General features: G+C 47.5%; 1 protein-coding gene across 4 annotated transcripts in view; it reads left to right on the top strand.

Moving 5' to 3' along the window:
• Positions 1–25,446, top strand: part of NRBP1 (nuclear receptor binding protein 1) — a 77,942-nt gene that overhangs the window by 49,110 nt on the left and 3,386 nt on the right. For all 4 annotated transcript variants that reach the window (XM_073335406.1, XM_073335404.1, XM_073335405.1 and 1 more), the window contains 5 exons: positions 12,322–12,405; positions 12,718–12,776; positions 16,661–16,759; positions 16,884–17,016; positions 17,294–17,396. In XM_073335406.1, coding sequence (XP_073191507.1) covers positions 12,322–12,405; positions 12,718–12,776; positions 16,661–16,759; positions 16,884–17,016; positions 17,294–17,396 — 478 coding nt within the window. The remainder of the gene's footprint in view (positions 1–12,321; positions 12,406–12,717; positions 12,777–16,660; positions 16,760–16,883; positions 17,017–17,293; positions 17,397–25,446) is intronic.

The raw sequence follows: 25,446 nt of genomic DNA, 5'->3' as shown, positions 1-25,446 counted from the left end.
GCTGTTGATGGACCTATCCTCCAGGAACTTACTAGTTCTTTTTTGAACCCAGTTATACTTTTGATCTTCACCATATCCTATAGGAATGAGTTCCACAGGTTGACTGCATTGCGAAGAACTTCGTTTGTTTTAAACCTGCTGCCTGTTAATTTCATCAGATGACCCCTAATTTGTATGTTAGGTGAAGGGGTAAATAACACTTATTCACTTTCTCCACACCACTCATGATTTTATTAGACCTCTTCATATCCCCTCTTAGTCATCTTTTCCAAGCTGAGCAGTTTCTTTTTTTAATCTTTCCTTATGTGGACACACTTCCATACCCCTAATCGTTTTTGTAGCCTTTCTCTGTACTATGTCAAATTCTAATATATCTTTTTTTGAAATAAGGTAACCAAAAGTGAACACAGTATTCAACGTGTAGGCATACCATAGATTTTTGTAGTGGCATTATGATATTTTCTGTTGTCTTATCTATCCCTTTCCTAATGGTTCCTAACATTGTTAGCTTTTCTGACTGCTGCTGCTGCACATTGAACAGTTTTCAGAGAATTATCCGGGTGCTTCCAAGAATACTTCCTTGAGTGGTAACTACTAATTTATACCCCATCATTTTGTATGTATAGTTGGGATTATCTTTTCCAAAATGCATTTCTTCGTATTTATCAACATTGAATTTCATCTACTACTCTGTTGCCTAGTCATCCAGTTCAGTGAGTTTCCTTTATGACTCTTCGCAGTCGGGTTTGGGCTTACCTAATTTGAGTAATTTTGTATTCTCTGAAAATCTTGCCAACTCACTATTCACTTTCTTTTCCAGGTCATTTGTGAATATGTTGAACGGAACTGGTCCCAATATAGATCATTGGGGAACCCCACTATTTACTTTTTTCTCCACTGTGAAAATTGTCTCTTCGTTCCTACCCTTTGTTTCCTATATTTTGACTAGATACTGATCCATGAGAGGACCTTCCCTCTTATCCCCTGTCTGCTTACTTTGCTTAAGGGTCTTTGGTGAGGGACCTTGTCAAAGGCTTTCTGAAAGTCCAAGTTACACTATCCACTGGATCACCCTTGTTTACATGCTTGTTGACTCCCTCAGAGAATTCTAATAGATTGGTGAGGCATGATTTCCCTTTACAAAAGTCATGTTAACGCTTCCCCAACATATTGTGTACATCTACATGTCAAATAATTCTGTTCTTTACTATCATTTCAACTAATTTGCGTGATGCTGAAGTTAAGGCTTACTGGCCTCTAACTGCCAGGATCGCCTCTGGAGTCCTTTTTAAAAATTGGTGTTACATTAGCCATCCATCAGTAATCTGCTACAGAAGCTGATTTGAGCGATAGGTCAGATACCACAGTTAGTAGTTCTGCAATTTCATTTTTGAGTTCCCTCAGAATTCTTGGGTGAATTGCATCTGGTCCTGGTGACTTATTACTGTTTATCAGTTTGTTCCAAAACAACCTCTTGACACCTCAACCTGGGAGAGTTCCTCCATTTTTTTCATCTAAAAAGAATGGCTTGAGTGTGGGCATCTCCCCCACATTTTCTGCAGTGAAGTCCGATGCAAAGAATTCATGTAGCTTCTCTACAGTGGCCATGTCTTCCTTGAGTGCTACTTTAGCACCTTGATTGGCTGGTAATCCCACTGACTACTTTGGCAGGCTTCCTGCTTCTGATAAAATTACAAAAAAAGTGCTCTTAGTTTTTCTCTTTAGGTAACACTGGTTTTCCACTTATGAAGTAACTCCCTTCTCTTCATGTGCCAGTATATTTATGTCTGCATCTGTAATTTTCACTCCATGCATCTGAAGAAATGGGGTTTTTACCCATGAAAGGTTATACTCTTAAAATTTTAGTCTCTAAGCTGCCACAAGTACTCCTGTTCTTTCTTCAGGTAATTGTTCTTCAAATCCTTTCTTGCTCTGCTTTATTATACTTTTACTCTTGACTTGCCAGAGTTTATGCTCCTTTTTATCTTCCTTGCTAGGATTTGACTTCGAGTTTTTAAAGAATGTCTTTTTGCCTCTGCCTCTTCTTCTCTGCTGTTTAGCCATGGTAATTTGGTTTTGAGGCATACATTTAGTTTGAGCTTCATGTTGGTTTTTAAATAGAATAATAGAATATTAGGGTTGGAAGAGACCTCAGGAGCTCATCTAGTCCAATCCCCTGCTCAAAGCAGGATCAACACCAACTAAATCATCCCAGCCAGGGATTTGTCAAGCCGGGCCTTAAAAACCTCTTAAGGATGGAGATTCCACCACCTCCCCAGGGTACCCATTCCAGTGCTTCACCACCCTCCGAGTGAAAAAGCTTTTCCTAATATCCAACCTAAACCTCCCCCACTGCAACTTGAGACCATTGCTGCTTGTTCTGTCATCTGCCACCACTGAGAACAGTCGAGCTCCATCCTCTTTGGAACCCCCTTTCAGGTAGTTGAAGGCAGCTATCAAATTCCCCCTCACTCTTCTCTTCTGCAGACTAAATAAGCCCAGTTCCCTCAGCCTCTCCTCATAAGTCATGTGTTCCAGTCCCCTCATCATTTTTGTTGCCCTCTGCTGAACTCTCTCCAATTTATCCACATCCCTTCTGTAGTGGGGGGATGAAAACTGGATGCAGTACTCCAGATGAGGCCTTACCAGTGCTGAATAGAGGGGAATAATTACTTTCCTCGATCTGCTGGCAATGCTCCTACTAATACAGCCCTGTCAAGGTTCCTTCCCCACTCTGAACTCTAGGGTACAGATGTGGGGACCTGCATGAAAGACCCCCTAAGCTTATTCTTACCAGCTTAGGTTAAAAACTTCCCCAAGGTACAAACTTTGCCTTGAACTCTATGCTGCCACCACCAAGCGTGTTAAACAAAGAACAGGGAAAGAGACCACTTGGAGACAACTTCCCCTCCAAATATCCCCCCAAGCCCTACACCCCCTTTTCTGGGGAAGGCTTGATAAAAATCCTCACCAATCTGTACAGGTTAACACAGACCCAAACCTTTGGATCTTAAGAACAATGAAAAATCAATCAGAAAATCAATTAGAAGAAGAATTTTAATTAAAGAAAAGGTAAAAGAATCACCTTTGTAAAATCAGGATGGTAAATACCTTACAGGGTAATCAGATTCAAAACATAGAGAATCTCTCTAGGCAAAACCTTAAGTTACAAAAAGACACACAAACAGGAATATACATTCCATCCAGCACAGCGTATTTTACCAGCCATTAAACAAAAGGAAATCTAACGCATTTCTAGCTAGATTACTTACTAACTTTACAGAAGTTCTGAGTCTGCATTCCTGATCTGTTCCCAGCAAAAGCATCACACAGACAGCCAGACCCTTTGTTTTTCCCCCCGTTCCCGATTTGAAAGTGTCTTGTCTCCTCATTGGTCATTTTGGTCAGGTGCCAGTGAGGTTACCATAGCTTCTTAACCCTTTACAGGTGAAAGGGTTCTGCCTCTGTATACAGAAAGGTGGTTACCTTTCCCTTTATTTTTATGACAAGCCCAATATGCCATTATCCTTCTTGGCAACAAGGGCACACTGCTGACTCATATCCAGCTTCTTGTCCACTGTAATCCCCAGGTCCTTTTCTGCAGAACTGCTACTTAACCAGTCGGTTCCCAGCCTGTAGCAGTGCATGGGATTCTTCTGTCTTAAGTGCAGGTCTCTGCACTTGTCCTTGTTGAACCTCATCAGATTTCTTTTGGCTCAATCCTCCAATTTGTCTAGGTCACTCTGGACCCTATCCCTACCTGCCAGCATATCTACCTCTCCCCGCAGCTTAGTGTTATCTGCGAACTTGCTGAGGGTGCAGTTAATCCCATCACCAAGATCATTAATAAATGTTGAACAAAACATGCCCCAGGACCGACTCCTTGGGCACTCCGCTCGATACCGGCTGCCAACTAGATATCGAGCCGGTAGCTTCCATGCAGTTTGCAGGCATTTCACCCTTGTGACTGTTCATTTTAACTTAAGTTTAACTAGTTTCCTCAGTTGTGTGGTTCCTGTTTTTCTTGTTTAAATGCTACTGTGGTATGTTTCTTTTGGCATTTCCCCCCCTACACAGATGTTAATAGCTACCATAATGTAATTATATTTACTGACCAGTTCAGCTATGCTCAGCTCTTAGGCCAGAACTTGTGCTCTTCTTAGGACTAAATCAAGAGCTGCCTCTCCCCATGATCCTTGGCAAATTGTTCCAATGGTTAATTATCCTCACTGTTAAAAATTTACATCTTATTTCCAATGTGAACTTGTCTATCTTCAACTTCCAGCCACTGGATTATGTAAAGAGAGCTTTACAAAGCAGATGAGTTTGGTTAACCCAGCAAACGAATCCCTGGTTATCGCTCCAGTATCAAGTCTAGATGTTTCTTATAGGAAGTGTCAGTCTATTTTCTCTTCCATTTCATGAGCTCCTCATAGTAGGGACCATCCTTGAATCTTTGGGATGTTTCTGCAATGCTGTGTGGGCTGTAAATAAAAACAATCACTCCTCCTTCTTACTCTGCTGCCAGCCTGAGCTCAGCATGGCAAAGGTATGCGGCTTGTCTCCACCCCAACCCTTCCCTCCTTCTCTCTATCACTTGCTCTTCGTGCCTCTCCTGGCAGTTCAGATGTTAAAGGTCCATTGCCCCTGAAAAGGGGTCAGTATTCAACAGTTTGTTGCTTTAACTGGATTTACCAAACAGTTCAGTTTAAACACAGCACTGGATTAGTTTAGGTTAAAAATAAAACAGGTTTAACTACAAAGAGCTAGATTTTAAGTGAGTACAAGTATAAGGGATTAAAGTCAGAAATGGTTACAAGAGAAATAACTATGTTTTAGCTACTAGAAAGCATTTTAACAAGCTAGACATGGTTCAAGGTAAAATCCTTACCATATTTTCCCAGCAACAGGGCTGACCAAATTTTCAGGTTCGGATCCCTTTCTCTCCCACACCCCCCGCCCCACCCCCCAAAAAAACCCCCAAAAAACAAAAACAAAAAACCCCAAAGGGCTGGTTCCTTTGTTTGTGAAAGAGAGAAAGAGCTTGGGGTTTTCTGCCCCTATCCTTTATAGTCCAGTGAACCTTTTGAAGTGGATTCTTCTGAAAGTACCCCTCAAAGCAAAGTTTATTCAAACAGTAGAGATGATGACATGGAGTCTGTTGAAGAAGGGTCCATGCTCTTCTTACCTATGTTTGCTGAAATGCAAATTTGCTTTGTCTCCTGCCATCTCGTCTCCCTTCAGTCTCAAGGATCCTGTTCATTACCTATATGTAAACTGAGGTAAAGACACCCTGAAGAAAGAAATGTATTTCTGCCTGGGCAGGCCTGTGAGATTTTGGACATATGCTAAGACCATCTTACAGGGGGATTTCATAACTTTGTATGTAATGTTGCTTCATATATTTCACCATGCTGTTATCAACAAGTGAGTTATTAGTTTTCAAATATTTCAAGTAGGGATGTAAATATTGTTTAAAAAGTTAACTGTTGAAACGATTAAAAATGTTGTTTAAATGGTTAACCATTTAAGCGGCTGGGGCCCATCTGGCCAGCGTACCGAGGGCTGGGCCTGCTCCGGCCGGGCGGTGCTGCTTGGGGTTAATGGTTAAGGTGGTTAACCTGTAAGACTGTGCTTATTGGTTAACCTTTTACATCCCTAATTTCAAGGCATATTTTGTATAAAGATGATTACAGTGTAGTGTATATAGGGTATGAATACAGGGGTGCTTTTGGTCACACATGGCTCTTTGCTTAATCCTATCTAGTTATCAGCATCCTTCTGAAACTGTAGGCATTGTTCCCAGTATTCCAGTAATAATTGCCCCATTGCCAAATAGAGGTAATATAATGACCTGACTCCTACTTAAGCATCCAGGTTTTGCCCTGGAACCTCACATTCAGCTGATTATCCACTATGACCCTCAAATCTCTTTGAGTCACTGCTTCCCAGGATAGAGTCCCCCATCCTGTAAGTATGGCCTGGATCCTTTGTTCCTGGGTGCATGACGTCCTATTAAAACACACATAGTTGGTTTGCACCCAGTTTACCAAGTGATCCAGATTGCTGTGTATCAGTGACCTAACTTCCTCATTATTTACCACTCCCTCAGCTTTTGTCACCTGCAAACTTTATCAGTGATTGTTTTCATCCAGTTTATTGACAAAAATGTTAAATACCCTAGGTCAAGAGCCAGTCCTTGTGGGACCCCACTAGAAATGCACCTATTGGAGGATTCCCCATTTTCAATTACATGTTGAAGTCTATCAGCCAATTTTTAATCATTTTTTCGTCTCATGTTGAAGTTGTATTCTAGTTTTTAATCAAAAAGTCATGGAGTACCAAGTCAAATGTCTGCAGAAGTCTGTTACCGCAACAGTAGTAATTTTATCAGTCAAACTTATAAATTCGTCATAAAGCTATCAGATTAGTTTGAAAGATCTGTTTTCCTTAAACTTATATTGATAGGAATTAATTAATTAGATTATCCTTGTTAATTCTTACTTGAGTCCCATATCAGCTGTTCCATTATTTTGGCCAGGATCAGTGTCAGACGGACAGGGCTATAGTTACCCAGGTCATCCCGTCTGCCCGCTTTAAACATTGGCACAAGATGAGCTTTCTTCCAGTCCTTGGAACTTCTCTCCTGTTCTCAGAATGATTGAAAACCACCATTAATTGAAAGGTGTCTAACTTTAGTAGTGGCTGTTTCTAGTCATCGGGAATTACTATTGGAATGGGAAGTATTTCATCATCATATGATATGACATCTGTTTTTACTGAACAAATTGATTGTACATGTCTACATCTCATTCTAGTAATGGACCAGTGCCGTTGTTAGGTTTCTTTTTGTTCCAATAGACATCAACAATGAGGAATGAGAAACTCCCGGGCAGGTCATGGGAGTCGGGATTCCAGTCAGGACTGGCTCCTCCCAGTGACCAAGCCCTCTCGCCACTGCTGTCTAGAGGGCCAGATAGCTATCCAGTTACTATGCTTACAGGTACTGTGTAAGGACCCAAATGGAAACCCTAGCTTGGCGAACCCCAGGTCTTTGGCCCCACATGGGGAGGTCCTTGCTTTTAGACCATATTAGAAATATGGTCCCTTCAGTAGCACAGTGCCCCTAGCCCTCTCTGGGCATTGTTTTGGTGCTGATTCATGACCAACTGGCATGTGCTGAATCGCCACCACTCTGCAGCGGTTGCCGTCCTGATTTGGCCATGAGCTTTTTCATCTCCATCACTTCTCCAGGTCTCCTGTACCTCATGACTGGCTCGGCAGGGCAGTGTTGATGATTCACTCATCTAGCTCTCGCCTCACTGGGGTTCTGGTGAACAGGAGGAATCTACTATCAATCCGTAGATCTGTGGATGAGACCCTTAACCGTGGGGGCTTGTCCATGCTGCTTGTGTGAACACATCCTCAGGAGGGGAACCAGCCTGACTTCGGTCAGCTGCTGCTCTCCCCAGTTGCTCTCTGTGTTGCTGCAGGGTCCGTGCACTCAGGACATGCCTTGCGATTGGCACTCTACTAAGTCCAGGGTTTCCTCATAGTGTGAACTGCCGCATGCTTGGTACAAGGGTGTGCTAGCCTCATGTGGTCTTTAATTTGCTATCCCTTTGACTGCTCTGGACAGCTTTTCCTGTGAGAACGTTATCTTTCTGACAGTTTATAGGCATGTCTGATGTTTCCTAAGAGCAGCAAAGCAAATGCATCTGACTTCTCTGAGCATATTCTGTGGTGTGGCAGTACTCCTAGGGATTTCTGTCCTGGCTCAGTCCCAACGGTATCTTTAGGTCAAGTGGGTATACAACAGCTATGGACTGAGGGTGGGAGACGACGTCGCTTCTGCTTCACTTGGTGACAGCCTTCGCTTTGTCTTTCCCTTACCTGGGAGCGCAAGCCACTCCTGCTGCAGCGAGCTCTTCTTTACCAACTGTGCTAACGAAGTCCTCAGGTGAGGTTCTCCCATGGCTGCCATGCTGATCCCCCTTCCTATTAGTGAATCATCAGTGAACACTGAGGTTTAGCTAATGATGTTGGGCTGCGAAGCAAAAGTAGTTGCATTGTATTTACACAAAACCCAACCGCTCTTTTAAAAGAGCCTGTGAATTAGTTTGGCCCAAGTTTGTAGACCTGTCATTGGAAGTGGTCCCTGCCGGGTACTGTCCCCTCTGCTCATAGCTCCTATGAGGTTACACCTCTGTTTAGAACTGAGTTGGATAAAGGAGGGAGGGGAGGCTGAAGCACAAGGGTGTTGTCTTTGTTCTTCCCCCACTCCATGGGGGTACATATCTCTGCTCTGCAGGCTCTCCACTGTAGTAGAAGGAGGGCCTGAGACCTACGGCCTTGTAGCAGAGGCCTGGTATGAGGCCTGGGCTAAAGTAGTGGTCAAAACTTTGCTGATATAAAGCAGAGTCAGGTTGTGAGTTATGCAGGGCCTGCTCACAATCTGGCAAACAAAGGGCTGATATTGCAGAAATGCACCTTCCTAAGAAGTGCTGGACACAGAGCACGCACGCGAACATATTCCAGAAGGGTCATACCAGAACACCTTGATATCAACACATTCCCTGAAGATAACAGGAACACGCTGACCCATCCTAAAGATAGTCAGGATGACCGTGTGATGGATAGACATGTACAAGGTGATGGGTGGTAACTGGCTACATCAAAGGGTGTCAACTAACTATGTCAAAGGGGCAGTACGTAACTTGTTTCTATGGATGTATAAAATGGAACCTCAAAGGGAGTGTCTCTGGCCAGCCTAGAGGGGAATGGAAAAACCAGCCATTCACTGAGCTGTGTCCATTGTCATGGGCTTACATGTCTTAATCTCCTCAGTCTGCCAGGTGCTATTACTGCACTTGGACAATAAATCGGGGCGAGTGCCTTTGCTCCTTAATGGATCTTGTGGTCATTGGGTGGTTCGCTTGAGGTCTGCTGTGCCAGCTGTCTGTGCAGAGCTGGGACAGCACGTGGAGAACACATACACGCAGCCCAACATCTGACCACACACTCTGCCTGTTGTGGAAGGTGCCTCATGTGGTTTGTTCTTTGCAGTCATGGTCTCTGTTCAGGCAGAGACTTGGATAGTAGGGGGCCCATTTGACTACTTCTGTGCGGTGCCTTAGCCTGCCCTTGTGAAACAGACATCTGTGAAAGCTGCAGGGGCGCTACTTGGAACAAGGTATATCCTTTGCTGTGATGCTGGTGCCTGTTTGGTGTTGGTGTACTGTCTGTGTTGCTAGTATCTTGCACTGTTTGCCTCCTGTTCCTAGTGTTGGTAAGTTTCCCTGTAGTACTGTGTGAGGGAGGAAGCTGTTTATAGCGGGAATGGGAGCAGCTGGAGTGTTACTAGAGAGGTCCCTGTTGTTTCAGTCCTTCATTCTGCTTCGGAGTCTCTGTTCTGGCAGGAGCACTGGGGTCTGCTCCTGCTCCTCTGTGCATCCCCTTGGGCATATTGCTGCACAGGAGAGGGTCACATGTCCCGTCATTGGTAAGCTGCTTTGCTTTTCCCCTTGGGAGATTTAGGGAGCCCAGGAGCTGCCAGTATGGCTCAGGTCCATAATCCATATCATCCAGTGGCCGGAGCCAGGTGCTCCAAAGAAAGATATAAGAAGCCTCCTAATCCCTGGTAGTTACAGATTAGTTTAACCTGCAAAGCAGGTGGTTTAATCTTCCTTCCAGAACTATTGTTAATTATGAAGACACTGGATATTCTTGTGACCCAGGTAAATGTCCAGTCCCTCTTTAAATCTTGGTAGCTTCTTGGCCTCAAGGACTTCCTGCAGCAGAGAGTTTCACAAGCTAATTACTCTTTGTGTGAAAAAGTACTTTATCGGTTTTGAAAATCCCACCTATATTAATCTCATTGAATGTCCCTGTGTTTTTGTGTTATGAACCAGGGAGAACAGATTCTCCTAACCTCCCTTCTTTAGACGGTTCATTATTTTAGACTTCTGTCATGTTCTCTTGCATTTATCTCTTAAACTCTCTCCAGAGCAGTTTTCCCAAGCCCTTGATCATTCTCGTCATCCTTCTCTGAACCCCCTCTAATTTTGCAGTGCCCTTGAGGATGGCATGACCAATCCTGCATGTAGTATACAGATGAGGCTGCATCCTTGATTACATGAAGGCAGAATATTTTAATATTCTCTATGCCATTCCTTATGCATCCTAATATTGTTTTTGTTTTTCTTGACTGCAGCTGCGCATTGAGTTATCTCCAGTGATGACATCCTTCTTCTCCTAGTTCTGTTCTCTTGTTGCAGAGCACTCTGTTCATTCATAGAAACACGGATATAAGAGATGAAAACACCCTGTTAGGTCCTGGCCCCTGGGAGCCTGGGGCAGGATTGTATCTACAGTCTGTTCTCCAAGGCTTTTCTGCAGCCCAAGTGACAGGGCTTTCTTGAGGCTGTTGACTAGTCTGAGCTCACTCAGTGTGAAATTCCTTTTAGTTTCTTCCTGTTGTTCCTCCTTTTGGAATAGAACAATCTCTACCTTTTTGAAACAAGCACTGTGTGGAGTCTCCCATTCAAACAGAAATATTTTAAAATTCTGCGTATTTTATTTATCAAAATAATAGTCACACCTATTTCAAAATACCTGTCAGCAAGTATATTTGTAACAGTTGACGACAAAAAAGATTCTGGACATTTTTTGGCAAATAGATTCCTTACTAGGCATATTAATACAGACCTTTGAGTAACTCAGTTAAACTACAATACAGAAATGTATTACGCACACCCCTCAAAAACAGGGCAAATGTTTGGGGAGAGGGAAGTAATTGCTAGATGGGAGCCTGGGAGCAAACCTGGAGGGTTGTTGGGTGTGGGTGGAAGAAGAATGGAACAGGGTTTTTTGGGGGGTGGAGACTTTTGGGGAGCCTTCCCCATGCAGACTTGGCTGATCCCTAGCCTCTCCCATTCAGTCAGGCACATCTGCCCCTGTCCCCATGTGGCCCTGCACCCCCACTCCCATTCAGCCCCCACCCCAGTCCATTCCCCCCACTAGCCCTTTTGAACCCCAGTCTTTGACCCTCCCAGCAGCTCCGTGTGCCCTGTTCTCTGTGTCTCCCCCCATATCTCATGCCTCCTCACCTGGCCTCGTGGGCATGGTGCTGTGAGGAACGCAGACTCTGACCCCTCCCTATTGGCGGCTGACTGCTATGGCTGGTGAGCTGGCTGTCCTCTGTTCTGGCACCACAGCAGCACCTGGTGGCTGAAAGGCATAACTGCAGAGCCTCTCTGGCAGAGTGTATTTTCTGCCGAGAGAAAAAACAAATCTGCAGGGGACATGAATTCTGAGCATGCACAGTGACGCAGAATTCTCCCAGGAGTAACTAGTGGGAGAACGTTCCGAGTTAAGTGTTGCTACTTTGTAGGATTGTGGGTGGGAGGGTGTGGATGCCCTGTCACAAGGAGATGAGGTAGTGTTGGGAGGACTTTGGTGCAGGAGTGGCTGTGCTCCAGGGAGGGGTGAGTGCTAGAAAGGAGGGAACCCTTGTGTTCTCTATTTACCTTGATTTTTCCTCCCCACAGCTTGCGGGGCTAATGTTTAGACTGCTGTTCCTTCTTGGAAACTTGTCCATAATCCCCTAATGGAGCGAGTTGTCTCAGGAGCTTATCCCCTCCCCTCGGAAGTCCCACGTGCTCATGCTGCTCTGCTTGCCCTCACTGCTGGCTTTGGTGCCATGTTGCAGCTGCCGGTAGGCCGAGTGCTCCTGGCAGAGGCCTCCTGCAGGCATCCATAGGTAGACCCACAGAGGCACTGGGCTGGCTGGGCCTTCTCCATCAGGGTATCTGTTCTCTGTACTGGTGGTCTTTGTGCTTGGCTCTGCCCTACTGAGAGACCCCTCTGAGCAGAGCAGAATCTGTACCAGCAACAACTTGTTGGCCATGGAACAAGTAGCCTCGTTGCAGAGCTGTCAATCTGTCTGAAACTCAGTGCCTCTGTAGCCAAGCTTCAAGTGGCTGAATGCTGTGGATCTGAGCTGGGAGCCTTCAGGCTTGGTTGTAAACTTGAGAGGCCTTGCTTAGCTGCTGCTTCCTCTGCAGGAACCAGGGACTCCACAGTTGCTGTTTGAGCCCAAGACCAGGTCTCCTCAGTGAGTGTGCAGTCAAGGGAACAGGGTAGAGAAACATTCCAGTGCCCCTCTGCTCTCCCGTGCATGGGGAAGGAGCTCCCACCTCCGTGTGAGATGAGGGAGCTGGTGCCTGGGGTCAGTATGCACAGCTGTGCCGTCCCCCTGAGCAGCCTGGGGCCCAGCTGGCAAGGATTACTGCATTGTAAGCGTCTGTGACTCTCTTCCAGTGGCACCAGACACCATCAACAACCATGTGAAGACGTGTCGTGAGGAGCAGAAGAACCTGCACTTCTTCGCCCCAGAGTACGGAGGTACAGTACAGCAGCACAGTGCCCGCAGGCCTTGGGTGTGGTATGGCTGGCCTGTGTCTTGCTAGTAGCCGGTCTGTGGGTGGCTATTACCTGCATATCCCATGAGAGGCTGCAGCTAAGGGGAGCTAATGCTACTCCCCTTGGGGCTGCGTGGCCTTGATCTGCAGCCACTGGGAGCCCTTGTCCCTGGAATAGCAGTGGACGGGAGGGGTCTGCAGGATTTCACTGCCTGGTGTGGCAGCTCCTAGTGCTCTAAGGTGCTGGGCCTGTCCTGTTGGGGACTGACTGTGGAGCCTTGTTCCTGTGTTACAGAAGTCACCAATGTCACCACTGCTGTGGACATCTACTCCTTCGGGATGTGTGCGCTTGAGGTGAGTGGGCAGGGCTCCTCTTGTCTTAGCGGGAAGGGAGATGGCATGGGGGTATGTTCTGGGCACGGGGAGGGATGTCTGAGTGAAACAAGAATCCTCTCTGTTGGAGTTACTCATTATCCCCCAATCGCTCAGCAGCAGTCCAACCATTTATGTCACCAAGGTCCATGCCCTCCCCCTGCTGCATCCCCCCCACTGGCAGTAACATGCTAGACAAGGATTTGGGCGGGTTGGGGCCTCTCCATCAGTGTCTGTCCTCTGTATTGGTCTCCTTTGGGTGGATTTTCCTGTTCCAAATGTCACAAGTAACTTGTGGAACTCGGTGCCACAAGATATTGAGGCCAGAAGCTTAGTAGGAGTCAAAGGAGGAGGGCGAATTTTTATGGGGAATCTGAGCCACCCCAGGTTTGATACAGTTTAATAAGGAATACGAAGCTTCCTGCTTCAGGGCATAAACCATCTGCCTGAGATTAGGCAGAACTGGCCCTGGGCAGTTTATTCTATAATTGTCCATTTTGGGGCTTCTTTTTCCTAACTCTGAAGCAGCTGGTGCTGGTTACTCTTGGAGCCAGGAGATGGGGGTAGTTGGACCCCTGCTCTGATTTGGCCTGAAAATTCCTATGTCCCTGTGTTCACCAGGCCTGAGCCAAGGAATCGGGAGTTCAGCAGAAAAAATATAATCTGCAACCGGTTTCAGGAAACAGACCAGGTAGAGAACTCTGCAGTCCATAATGTAAGCCCCTGCAGCCTAACAATAGGAGACGCAGGGAGGGGTCCAGACTAACAATACAAAAATAACCCTTTGAAGCAAAAAATCTTAAACTACCTCCTTGAGTTCCAAGGGGTCTGTGGTAACAAGGGATTCTCATCTGACCTCGCTGATTGCCCATCGCTTCCATTGCTGCTATGGAAAGTAGGTATTTCTCAATGCATGCAGCAGTGACGTTACGGTAATTTGCAACCCGAGTCTGGGGAGCATGAAAATCAATAGTGGGAGTGACACATGGGGGCAAATAAATGCCCCGGAAGAACAAAGCAGACAGGGAGCTGGTGAGGCAGCACCCGTTGGAGACGAGAGGAAAGGAGTGAAGAGTGCAGTCCAGTAGTATTCTTCCCAGCCGGGGGTATGAAGAATCTGGTGCGGGCACAGGAAGAACTGGACAGTACAGAAGCCTTTGCAGTAGTTGACAGATTTTCGCCTGCTTCCACAGGAGACCAAACAAAATGTGTACATGACAATTCCCCCAATTCTTGTCCAGGGTCTCAAAGTGCCGACTCTAAGTGAGCAGCGTGTTTTCCTGAGGAGGAGTTCACTGATCGTCTCTTCTGAGGAGAGCAGCAGTTTGTAACCTGAGTTGGTCACTGCAGAGGGAATCATGTTTTATTGGTCCTTATGTGCCAGGGCAGCAGGGCTCTGCCCCGATGAGCTGTGCTCTTGGGCAGGGGGTTGGACTAGATGGCCTCCAGAGGTCCCTTCCAACTCTGTGATTCTATGATAAGATCGGGTGCTTTGGAGACACCTTCATCTATCATGCAAACATTTGTCATTGGAAATGGCTGAGGCGACCTCCTCAGTGAACGCTGCCGGAGTTGCAGTTGAGTTAATTTTGATGGCATCAATGAGACCAGAAAGTCACAAGTGTTTAACGTGACCCTGTTGCTGCACAACACTGAAGAGTTAGACATGGTTCGGAGTTTTGAGCACAGAGACCTCTGTGTGCTTAGTCCCATGGCAAACGCTAGAACAGTGGTCCCCAAACTATGGTGTGCACCCCCCCCAGGGGGGCGCAGAGGAGCATTTGGGGTGGCGCATGGTGGGCCTGGACTGGGCCAGTCTCCACAGGGGGCAGGGAGGGAGCTCTACCCATAGCCTTGCTCCTTTCTCAACCCCCAGTCCTGCTTTGCCTCCATGCCCAACTCTGCCCCTGTTCCCTCTCCACCCCCAGCCTAGCTCTGTCCCCAGCCTGGTTCTGTCCCCGTTCCCTCTCCACCCCCCAGCCGCAGCCTCGCTCTGTCCCCAGGCTGGTTCTGCCCCCAGACCAGCTCCACCTTCAGCCCAAGCTCCGCTGCTGAGAGAGCCTTGGCTGTGCAGTAATGGGGTGGGGGGCAGGGGCATGGACAAATTCCGTTACAGGCAAGGGGGCACAACTGGAAAAGTCTGAGCACCACTGCTCTAGAACATTCATGCCAAAGTTGGAAGTTTATTGATTAGGGGAGACAGGGAAAAAAAGAATCAGAGCATTTTGAATTGGAATTGTGATGCAAAACAAACATAATCAAAACTTATCAGACCTCTTTTAGAGAGGATATTTGTCACTCTTATTTTGTCAAGCAGTCCTTAGTGGAGAAGAAAGGGTTAGTGCTGTTGAATTTTGAGTTGACTGTTGTGAGTGGTGGTTACTTTTCCTGCCTTTGACAAAACAGACCAGCAGAAGAGATTAGAAAAGGGGCAGGAAATATGGCTTTTTGTTAATCTTGGGATGCAAGGGCCTTGGTCAATCAGACAGATGTTCTGGGCTAGCAAGTCGGCCTCGACTTTGGACCCTAGCACACCTCTCTGGTGTGTGACGCCATCGGGCTGGTTTTGGGGGGGTCCTGCTCCATCACTGTTGCTTCTCAGGCTGGGCAGAGGTGCGTGTGCCACTTCATCCCACCATACCAAGACTGTGCGGGTCATTGCTGGTGTGAAAAGCAGTGGGGGATGGAAAGAAGCGCAGGAGAGAGGGGAAAACGGAGCAGGATCTTGTGATTATCAGTCTGGGGTCCTCACTAGTCTGGCCCTCCTGATGAATGAGGCTCTTCGAGCACAATCAGTCAGGCTCTGGAGTGAAGCAGAGGCCTGTCAGCCTTTGCTCAAGGGAATCCCCCAGGAGTCTGTTTTCGCCACGTGACTCCTCAGAAGGGGGCAATGGGCAAAATAGTCCATCCCATAGTTTATCTTTCAACTAGGTCCAATTTCCAATTTGGTCCATTCTGATTCTTCTCTCACGTTGGTTCCCAGTGACGCTTTCAACACAGTCCTTGGGTGGTGTCAGCTAAACTTTGTTTGGACTAATTCAGTCTCTGTCTGTGCTTGTCCGCGGTTGGCATAGGTGATTGTAATGCTTTTGAGCTTTCGCTCTCTTTCCAACACTGTTTTCAGGCAGCTAGACCCCAGTTATTACAACACTCCCATCTGTGTGTTGGGCTGCCATTGGAAGTGGATGGGGTAGCCTTGGTGGCTCTTTGAGGTTCCCTCTGAACTGTGGGTAGCAACACTGCTGAAGGCATTTCCTTAGCTACCTTTCTGATGGTATTGGGGGAAATAGCCTTTCCAGCTTGTTCTGGGTCACTGGAGTCACTGGGAGCAGGGACAATTTTGGCAAACTTATGGCAGCAGTCCAGATAGTTCCTGAGGGAGTGCAGGGGTGGAACCATTCCCTGCAGCCAGCTCAGTTACTCTCCTACAATTGGATCCAGTATTGCCAACCCCGAGAGCTCAAAAACCATGAGTAAGACCCCAGCAAATCCTGAGCTGGACTGGAAATTAGACCTAGCTGAGAGATAAACTATGATTTTAAATAACAGTGGGTGCTTTTATTTGCTTTCTGAGCCATTAGGCCATGTTAGAGTCCTGCGTTCAGGCTTGTCCCTACAATCATGAGGAATGAAAATATATATATAATATGCAGAGATTCTCACTTAATCACATGCCTCCAAGGGCTGGTACTTTACAAGAAACACCAAATATCATCTGATCAAATTACAAGAGTTGGCAATATGGAGTTTCCCTCCGTTCTCTCCCCGCCCCCACAATTCCGGGAGTAACTCACTTGGGCTGAACTCTGGTAGAGTGACTAGGCCACCTGGGCTCAGCTGGGCCTGATGTTTGTTTCTGCTGGCAGATGGCGGTGCTGGAAATCCAGGGTAATGGTGAGTCATCCTATGTGCCCCAGGAGGCTATTAACAGCGCCATCCAGCTGCTGGAGGACCCCTTGCAGAGGGTGAGTACAAGGCAGTGTTAGAAATATGCCTGTTGACATGCAGGGCCCAGATTTGGCCCCTGGCAGCAGCACCCTCTTGGCTCTGTCTGATGTGCCTTCCTATGTCTGGCTTATTGCCTTGTAGGAGTTCATTCAGAAGTGCCTGGAGCTGGACCCTGGGAAACGTCCCACTGCTCGGGAGCTCCTCTTCAACCAAGCTCTGTTCGAGGTGCCCTCCATGAAGTTACTGGCTGCTCATTGTATCGTTGGACACCAGCGTGAGTATGAGATCCAGGGCACAATTTGCTCTGTGCTTTCAGGAGACTCCAGCAGCTCACCACCCTACAGCCATCCCAGCATTGGGAAGCCGGAAGCTTAGCCTGGAATGCGAGGCTTGGGGTGGCTGCAGCATTTGCGTGTCCATCCCTTGGCAGTGCCTTGCCTGCTGCAGAGCAGTGTGGATGTCTCAGAGCTGCATCCCATGGCTTCCTGCAGCCCTCAGGCAAATTGGGCAGGGTTAGGACAGTGTGGGTGTAATCTTCTTCTTCTGTGCAGATATGATTCCTGAAAACGCTCTAGAAGAAATGACCAAAAACATGGACATGAATGCAGTGCTGGCAGAGATCAACCACACAGACAGGGAGGGAGTCAAGATGATGTGAGTACCCCTCTCTGCAGGAGAGCTAACCTCCCCACACTGCTGCAGTGAACAGCAAGAGCTGCCCAGCACATTATGGTCTGTATTACTGTCGCACCTGGGAGCCCCAGTCCTTGGCCAGAACCCCTCTATGCCAGGCATTGTACAAAGACAGGCCCTGCCACCAAGAGCATAATGCTGAGCATGTGAAGCTCCCAAACTCTGCTCTGGTGGGAGCTGACTCATTGTGTGGGGATGGCCCAAAGAGCCTGGGAGTGAGAGGAAGCCAGCCTGGCTGTCTCCACGGCGGGGGGGTTGCAGAGGTGGAGAAACTGGAGGAAGAGAACAGATGGTGGGGGTGTGGGAGGGGCAGTCTTTTGGCTGTTCTGGGTTGTTCTGATCCAAATGGGACTACCCAGAGCAGCCATTATTCCATGTGCCTGGACTGATCCAGGGAGGGGATTTGGCTCCGGAAAGGCAGTATCCCATGGGCTGGGCTGGGCTGGGAAGCAGGAGTGATAGGCTAGCTTCGCTGACCTGCGGCTCAGTCTCCTCCCTGCCGGGTCAGGCTACCCCCAGAAGTCAGTGCTGAAGTTGGTCAATGCTTCAGGCCTAACTCTGAGGCCGCTTCTGTCGTACTCACTGTACCCCAAGACTTCAGAATTGGGGGAATTTACTGAGTAACCAGTGAAAGGGTCTCTTCTTTCCTGCCTGCATTTTAAAGCTTCTCTCTGCAGCCATGCTGGTAAGAAACTTGTTTTTCTTTGAGCTGTCGCCAAGGTGGATCCCACTGTAGGTGCATATGCACCTCATGCGTGTGAGTGGAGTCTTGAATAGCCGTGTCTGGGGCTGTGCATGTGCCCTGTGCCGCCTCTTGCAGCCGCACAAAGGGCGGAGCAGCCACGGCCTTCCTTCAGTTCCCTCTGGCTGCCTATGGCAGCCAAATGGAACTTGGCAAGTGTCTGACCCACTATCTCTGCTGCCTAGGGAGAGCCCCCCCCGGACAGGTGCTGTATGCAAGTCTTCTTCTAGGAACCACACATCCAGGATTTCCCAGCCTTTGACTGTCACTTCTGGGTCTAAAGTGACCCCTGTGGACTGCTCTCTGGCAGATTTAGCTTGAGCTGAGCATCCCTGGATATGTCCGTCTCAATAGGGATCAGCCAATCAAAGGATGGGGGCAGGGTTTGGAATCTGCAAGGTGGTGTGGTGTGTGCAAAGCAGCTTGTTCCTGTGCACAGGAGCGGGCTGGGGAGGAAGGGGGCAGACACCGACAGCTTTTCTTCTTTGTCAATGTCCAGTTCAACGGGACTGGGAAGATTCCGTCCCAAGGTTGGATGAAAAATTGGTTTTAAAGTCTAAAGAGGGTAGTGGGTGGGATGCTTACCAGATACCGTCTGGCTGCAACTGCCGGGAGCAGAGGGTGGGTCATAGAATATCAGGGTTCGAAGGGACCTCAGGAGGTCATCTAGTCCAACCCCCTGCTCAAAGCAGGACCAATCCCCAATTAAATCATCCCAGCCAGGGCTTTCAGGTCAAGCCTGACCTTAAAAACCTCAAAGGAAGGAGATTCCACCACCTCCCAAGGGAACACGTTCCAGTGCTTCACCACCCTCCTAGTGAAAAAGTTTTTCCTAATATCCAACCTAAACCTCCCACACTGCAACTTGAGACCATTACTCCTTGTTCTGTCATTTGCTACCGCTGAGAACAGTCTAGATCCATCCTCTTTGGAACCCCCTTTCAGGTAGTTGAAAGCAGCTATCAAATCCCCCCTCATTCTTCTCTTCTGCAGACTAAACAATCCCAGTTCCCTCAGCCTCTCCTCATAAATCATGTGTTCCAGTCTCCTAATCATTTTTGTTGCCCTCCGCTGGACTCTTTCCAGTTTTTCCACATCCTTCTTGTAGTGTGGGGCCCAAAACTGGACACAGTACTCCAGATGAGGCCTCACCAATGTCGAAGAGAGGGGAACGATCACGTCCCTCAATCTGCTGGCAATGTTCCTACTTATACAGCCCAAAATGCCGTTAGCCTTCTTGGCAACAAGGACACACTGTTGAAATATACAAATATTTCAAAATACATAAAGATAATGGTGGACCACATGTCATTCATGTTTTTTATAAACTGCCACGGAGGAACGAGATTGCCTTCCCTCTGCGCCGAAGCAGTGAGATTTTGGAATTGTGCAGATGAAACCAGATCAATGTCTCAGCATCTTACCTCCCAGATGTACAAAACACCATAGCAGATTCTCTCAGCAGATGCTTCTCACAAGATCAAGAATGGAAGATAGATCCCACTATACGCCAATGAGTATTTCACTGTTGGGGTGTCCCACAGACAGTCTAGATCACCACATCCAAAAACAAGAAATGTGCCGAGTTCTGCTCAAGGTGGTCTAAGTCACCACTCCCTGGGAGATGCCTTTCTCCTTTGTTGGAGTCCAGGACTTCTGTATGCATTTCCCCTAGTTCCTCTGATGTTCAAACTGCTGTTCAAGAGAAAGACATAGCTTAGGTTATTCTTGTAGTTCCAACGTGGCTGAGACAAACGTGGTTTCCTTACCTCACTCAGCTCGCTGTTTGTCAACCAATCACTCTCTCTAGATTGTCCCGCATTTCCTCTCCCAGGAGGCTGCCCTGGCCTTGGGGTTCTTTGGCTCAAGGCATGATTTGCACAGCTTAAAAACAACCTGTGCCGGGGATGTAAAGGGAGTGCTGTTAACACACACACATGCACACCCCTCTCTCTCTACATCCTCTGTTATCATTTTTGCTAGATTATATCTTAGAACTAAAGATGACCGGATTATCTTTAAGTTCTGTAAAGGTGTGTTTGGCAACCATGATGGCCTTCCAGCATATGATTTTTCTGTTTTCACTCATCCTACAACGAGGAGGTTTCTCAAGAGACCAGACCATAGGTGCCGACTTCCCCTCTGCCTGGTGGGTGCTCGACCCCCCCCCCCTTCCCATTCCACTCCCTCCCACCCAAGCCCGTATAGCTTCAGCCCATTTGCCGGTACTGAAGTCAGGCTTACTGGCTCGTAATTGCCAGCATCGTCCGCCTTTGGAGCCTTTTTAAAGAATCATTGGTGTTCGGTTTGCCGTCTGCCAGTTGCCTGGTGCAGAGGCTGATTTAAGCGATAGGTTACATACCACAATTAGTACCTGCAACTTCATATTTGAGTTCCTTCAGAACCCTTGGGTGATGCCGTCTAGTCCTGGGGACTTGTTACTGTTTAATTTATGAATTTGTTCCAAAATCTTCTCCACTTCAATCTGGGACAATTCCTCAGATTTGTCACCTAAAAAGACTGGCTCAGGGTGGGAATCTCCGTCACTTCCTCAGCCGTGAAGACCAATGCAGAGAATTCATGTCTAGCTGGACCAGTGCACATTTCAGAGACGGATAACACAGGGGCCTGAGAGTTAAACCTTCTGCTTAGCAAACTAAGTTTAGCTTCCAGGACCTGTCCCCTATAGCCTACTGTCACTGGTACCAGCAATTGCTGTGATCCACAAGCTCCTCCCCAGCACTCAGAGTCCATCCAGGTGTCCTCACAGGTCCCAAATTAGAAACACTTTTGGACAATATCAGAATCTACTGTCTCCAGAAAAACAGATCCACCTGTCCCTTGCCAGCTACTGGAAAGGATTCAGACCCACCAGTTCTTCAAAGTCAAGAGCTTTTTGATCCCAATACAGAAAATTGTTCACCCAGGAGTCAAAATAGGCCTAAATATTACCAACATGGTAGAGATTTGCAAAGATCCAAAACATTGTCTTTTTGGTTGGTTGCTGGCAGGGCACCTCCAAAAGTGAACAACTGATTGGTTACAATGTGGTTAGGCATCATTCCCGGATCCCATCCCAATGTTCTTTTGTGGCAGAAGAGAGTGCAGACATAGAATCATAGAAGATCGGGGTTGTAAGAGACCTCAGGAGCTCATCTAGTCCAACCCCCTGCTCAAAGCAGGACCAACTAAATCATCCCAGCCAGGGCTTTGTCAAGCTAGGCCTTAAAAACCTCTAAGGAAGGAGATTCCACCACCTCCCTAGGGAACCCATTCCAGTGCTTCACCACCCTCCTAGTGAAATAGTGTTTCCTAATATCCAGCCTAGACCTCCCCCACTGCAACCTGAGACCATTACTCCTTGTTCTGTCATCTGCCACCACTGAGAACAGCCGAGCTCCATCCTCTTTGGAACCCCCCTTCAGGTAGTTGAAGGCAGCTATCAAATCCCCCCTCACTCTTCTTTTCTGCAGACTAAATAACCCCAGTTCCCTCAACCTCTCCTCATAAGTCATGTGCCCCAGCCCCCGAATAATTTTTGTTGGCTTCCGCTGGACTCTTTTTCAATTTCGTCAAATCCTTTCTGTAGTGGGGGGCCCAAAACTGGACGCAGTACTCCAGATGTGGCCTCACCAGTGCTGAATAGAGAGGAATAATCACTTCCCTCGATCTGCTGGCAATGCTCCTACTATTGCAGCCCAGTATGCCGTTAGCCTTCTTGGCAACAAGGGCACCCTGCTGACTCATATCCAGCTTCTCGTCCACTGTAACCCCTAGGTCCTTTTCTGCAGAACTGCTGCCCAGCCATTCGGTCCCTAGTCTGAAGCGGTGCATGGGATTCTTCCGTCCTAAGTGCAGGACTGTGCACTTGTCCTTGTTGAATCTCATCAGATTTCTTTTAGTCCAATCTTCCAATTTGTCTAGGTCACTCTGGACCTTATCCCTACCCGCCAGCATATCTACCTCTCCCTTCAGCTTAGTGTCATCTGTGAACTTGCTGAGGGTGCAATCCATCCCATCATCCAGATCATTAATTAAGAAGTTGAACAAAACTGGCCCCAGGACAGACTCCTGGGGCACTCTGTTTGATACTGGCTGCCAACTAGATATGCTGACAGCTACCCCAGGTTATTCTGGACCCTTAGCAAGCTTCTCAGAGTGGGGAGCATAGCTGGAAGACAATAACCCCTGGGTCATCTTGTTCCTCACTCAGAAGGAGGTAATCTCTGTTTCAAGCTCACCCCTTGTGCTGTACAGTTTTTCAATCTCTCAGTCCATGTCCTGTTAGTTCCCTTTGACAGCTCAATCTGTAGCATGTCTGAACAGAACCAAGATCAGAGCGTCTCAGAGAAATATTGTCCCAGGCAGAGAAGAACCTGTTTCCTTTCATAACAGTTCACATAAAGGCTACGGAAAAGAGATGTGAAGTCCTCCTCCTTGTCTTATGGTGGACAGGGAATCTCCATTGCACATGCAGAAAAGAACAGATCTTGAAGCAGATTTGGACCACCTACAGGTTTTCATGGCCGGAAGGGTTCATTATGATCCTCTAGTCTGACTCCTGTACAACAGAGGCCTCTCAGTAATTCCTAGAGCAGATCTTTTAGTAAAATATCCACAGCTTGGGGATTGGAATTGAGGTGCAGTTCAGCAAACCAGGTCATTCAGGCTGTCCAGACAGAACTCAACCAGGAAACTTTATTTAGTCAAGTTTCATTTCTGGTGCAAAGCGATATAGTAAGCACTTTGGGGAAAGGGCCATCTGTACAGGGCCTGGCATGGGGGCACTGGCCTCTAAATAATAATCATTGCAAAGTTATGGTGATCTTAGCTACACTAAAAGAACAGGAGGACTTGTGGTACCTTAGAGACTAACCAATCTATTTGAGCATGAGCTTTCGTGAGCGACAGCTCACTTCATTGGATGCATTCATGAAAGCTTATGCTCAAATTGGTTAGTCTCTAAGGTGCCCCAAGTCTTTCTTTTCTTTTTGTGAATACAGACTAACATGGCTGCTACTCTGAAACCTTGGCTACACTAGTCTCCTGGTGGATGCTTGGAGTCCTACAAGCCAAGCCCTGTAGAAAAGTGGGTACCAGCCCTCGGAGCATTCTTTATGTAGGTACGTGGGACTCTCCACGTGAGCATTATCCGGTGGTGATAGTCCTCAAACTGGCCAAATTATACAAGCTTGTGGCTGGCTTTTCTAGTTGCCGCTGTCTCTGAAAGGCAAGTTTTGAAACTGATGCCTCTCTCTGTTATGCTGTGAGAGAAGGCTGTTCTCTTCGCTCCAGAAACTTTTCTGTCCAGGGGCCACAGGACTTCATAGTTGCTGCAGGCAAGAGGTTAAAATCCTGTTAGGCATTTGCGAAGCCATTCGGGAATCAAACAGAGGCTCTCTCCAAGGCCTAGCGACACTGTGGGAAGAACGTGTCTAAGCCTCATCTGAGGAAACGCTGTGCAAGGTTGGTGTCCGTCCCTCCACAGAAGGAACAGGGGCTTTGATCCGCATTGGGAATGGAGAGAGTTGGGGATGTGGTGGCAGTCTTCAGTTGCACACAGGAGCGTCACTGTAGACAGTTTGGTGAGACCTGGGCTCTGTGCAGGGCAGTCAAAAAAGCAAACAACGTGTTAGGATGCATGGAGAGTGGGGCAGTGAACAGAGAACATTCTAATGCAGTTCTGTAAATCGGTGTGGCCTCAGATGGGTTCTGGGTGGAGTGCTGGTCACTGATGCTTTCAGTGTTACCCCTGGGCTACAGGGTGAATCGCTCCCACCTGCTTACGGTGCAAGGGAGCCTTCTCTGTGCCCCCTGGAGGGAACCTGCCCAAAACTAGCAGCTGCTGGCAACACAAGCAGCCCACTCCAGGCTCTGCAAGCCCTGTTCTTTCCTTCTGCAAGCAAACAATTTGCATACCCCAGCTCTTTGCCTCCAGGGCTCACTTAGGGAGCCTGAGTGGAGATAATGTATGGGGCTAGTTAACCCCTTGAGTTCTACTCTGGCCCTGGGGCAAAAGTCTCTCCAGCCTGTCTGTGTACACCACTTCATTACACTCAAGTGTCCAGTCCCGCAACTTCTGGACACACGCAATGTGCAGAGATTCGCTGCCTCTGTGGAAGCAGCATCCCCCCTTCACTAGCGTCACCACAGATCTGCCCTGTACTTAGCACACAACACTGAGCCATGTCTCTAGTAAAACCTAGTGGCAGTTTGGGACAAAGCTTGAGAGATTCAAATAGCAGAAAGGAGAAGAGCTGGAAACATCAGGTGACAGGTAAAAGAAAAACAGAAGATGCATTGTGGCGTCTACACGTGTTAGCAAGTTCTTTTCCGGTCTGAGGGATTTCTCACCCAATGGTCAGTCTGTGTAACTCCTGCCCAGTCCAGAGAGCTGGGAGCCACTTTCCATGAGACACTCATGCTGGCAGCATGTCACTTCTATAATGGACAATCTCTTGTGCCCTTCTTTCTCCTATTATACAGAACCAGACCTTTTGTCTCCTTTGTAATCAGCTTGTCCCTGGTCATCCCCCTGTTCACGGTCTTTTTCTTGGGTTCTTTTGTGCTTTGTGTAAAGGCCCAAGCCTACACCTTGTCTAGATCGTAGACTCTTGGTGGGGCTAGGTAGAAAGACATCCGTTGTTGTTACATGTGATTGAATAAGCTCTGAGAACCACCCCTCTTGCCCAATTTCACATCCAGCAGCTTTGGGACACAATATTCCACCTGTCACATGACTCTTAATCTCTTCCACATACACATCTTGGAATAACCATGACAACCAGCGAATTCGTAGCTTTCGGCAGGGACCAAATGGTCCCCTTTGCTGAAATACCATAAAGATGACAATCACAAGGAAAACATGCCCATCTGGGCATATCTAGGTAAGTCCCTGGGTATGTACTTAACTGTGTACCCCCCCCCCCCCAACTGTGGCCAACATGGGGTACTTCAATCACCTTATCTCCCAGGATATTGCAGAACTGGAAGGGGTTCAGAGAAGAGCAATGAGAATGATCAAGGACCTGTAAAAATTCTCCAGGAAGACTGAAGAGATTGGGATTTTTACCTTAGAAAGGAGATGAATAAGAGGGGACACGACAGAGAGGTATATAAAATCAATAGTAGAGAAGGGAGAGCGGGAGCATCTGGTCTCCCTGCACAAGAATGGCAGTGTTCAGTTATTAAAAGGGAAAGGAGAAAAGGAAACACTTTCTCACACACACGCCGACCCTGATGCAGAACACTGCCACAGAAAGTGGCTGA

Source organism: Lepidochelys kempii, chromosome 3 (assembly GCF_965140265.1).
Source record: "Lepidochelys kempii isolate rLepKem1 chromosome 3, rLepKem1.hap2, whole genome shotgun sequence".
Lineage (NCBI taxonomy): Eukaryota > Metazoa > Chordata > Testudines > Cheloniidae > Lepidochelys > Lepidochelys kempii.
Note: the sequence above shows the minus strand (reverse complement) of the source record. Positions and strands in the feature narration are given on the sequence as shown.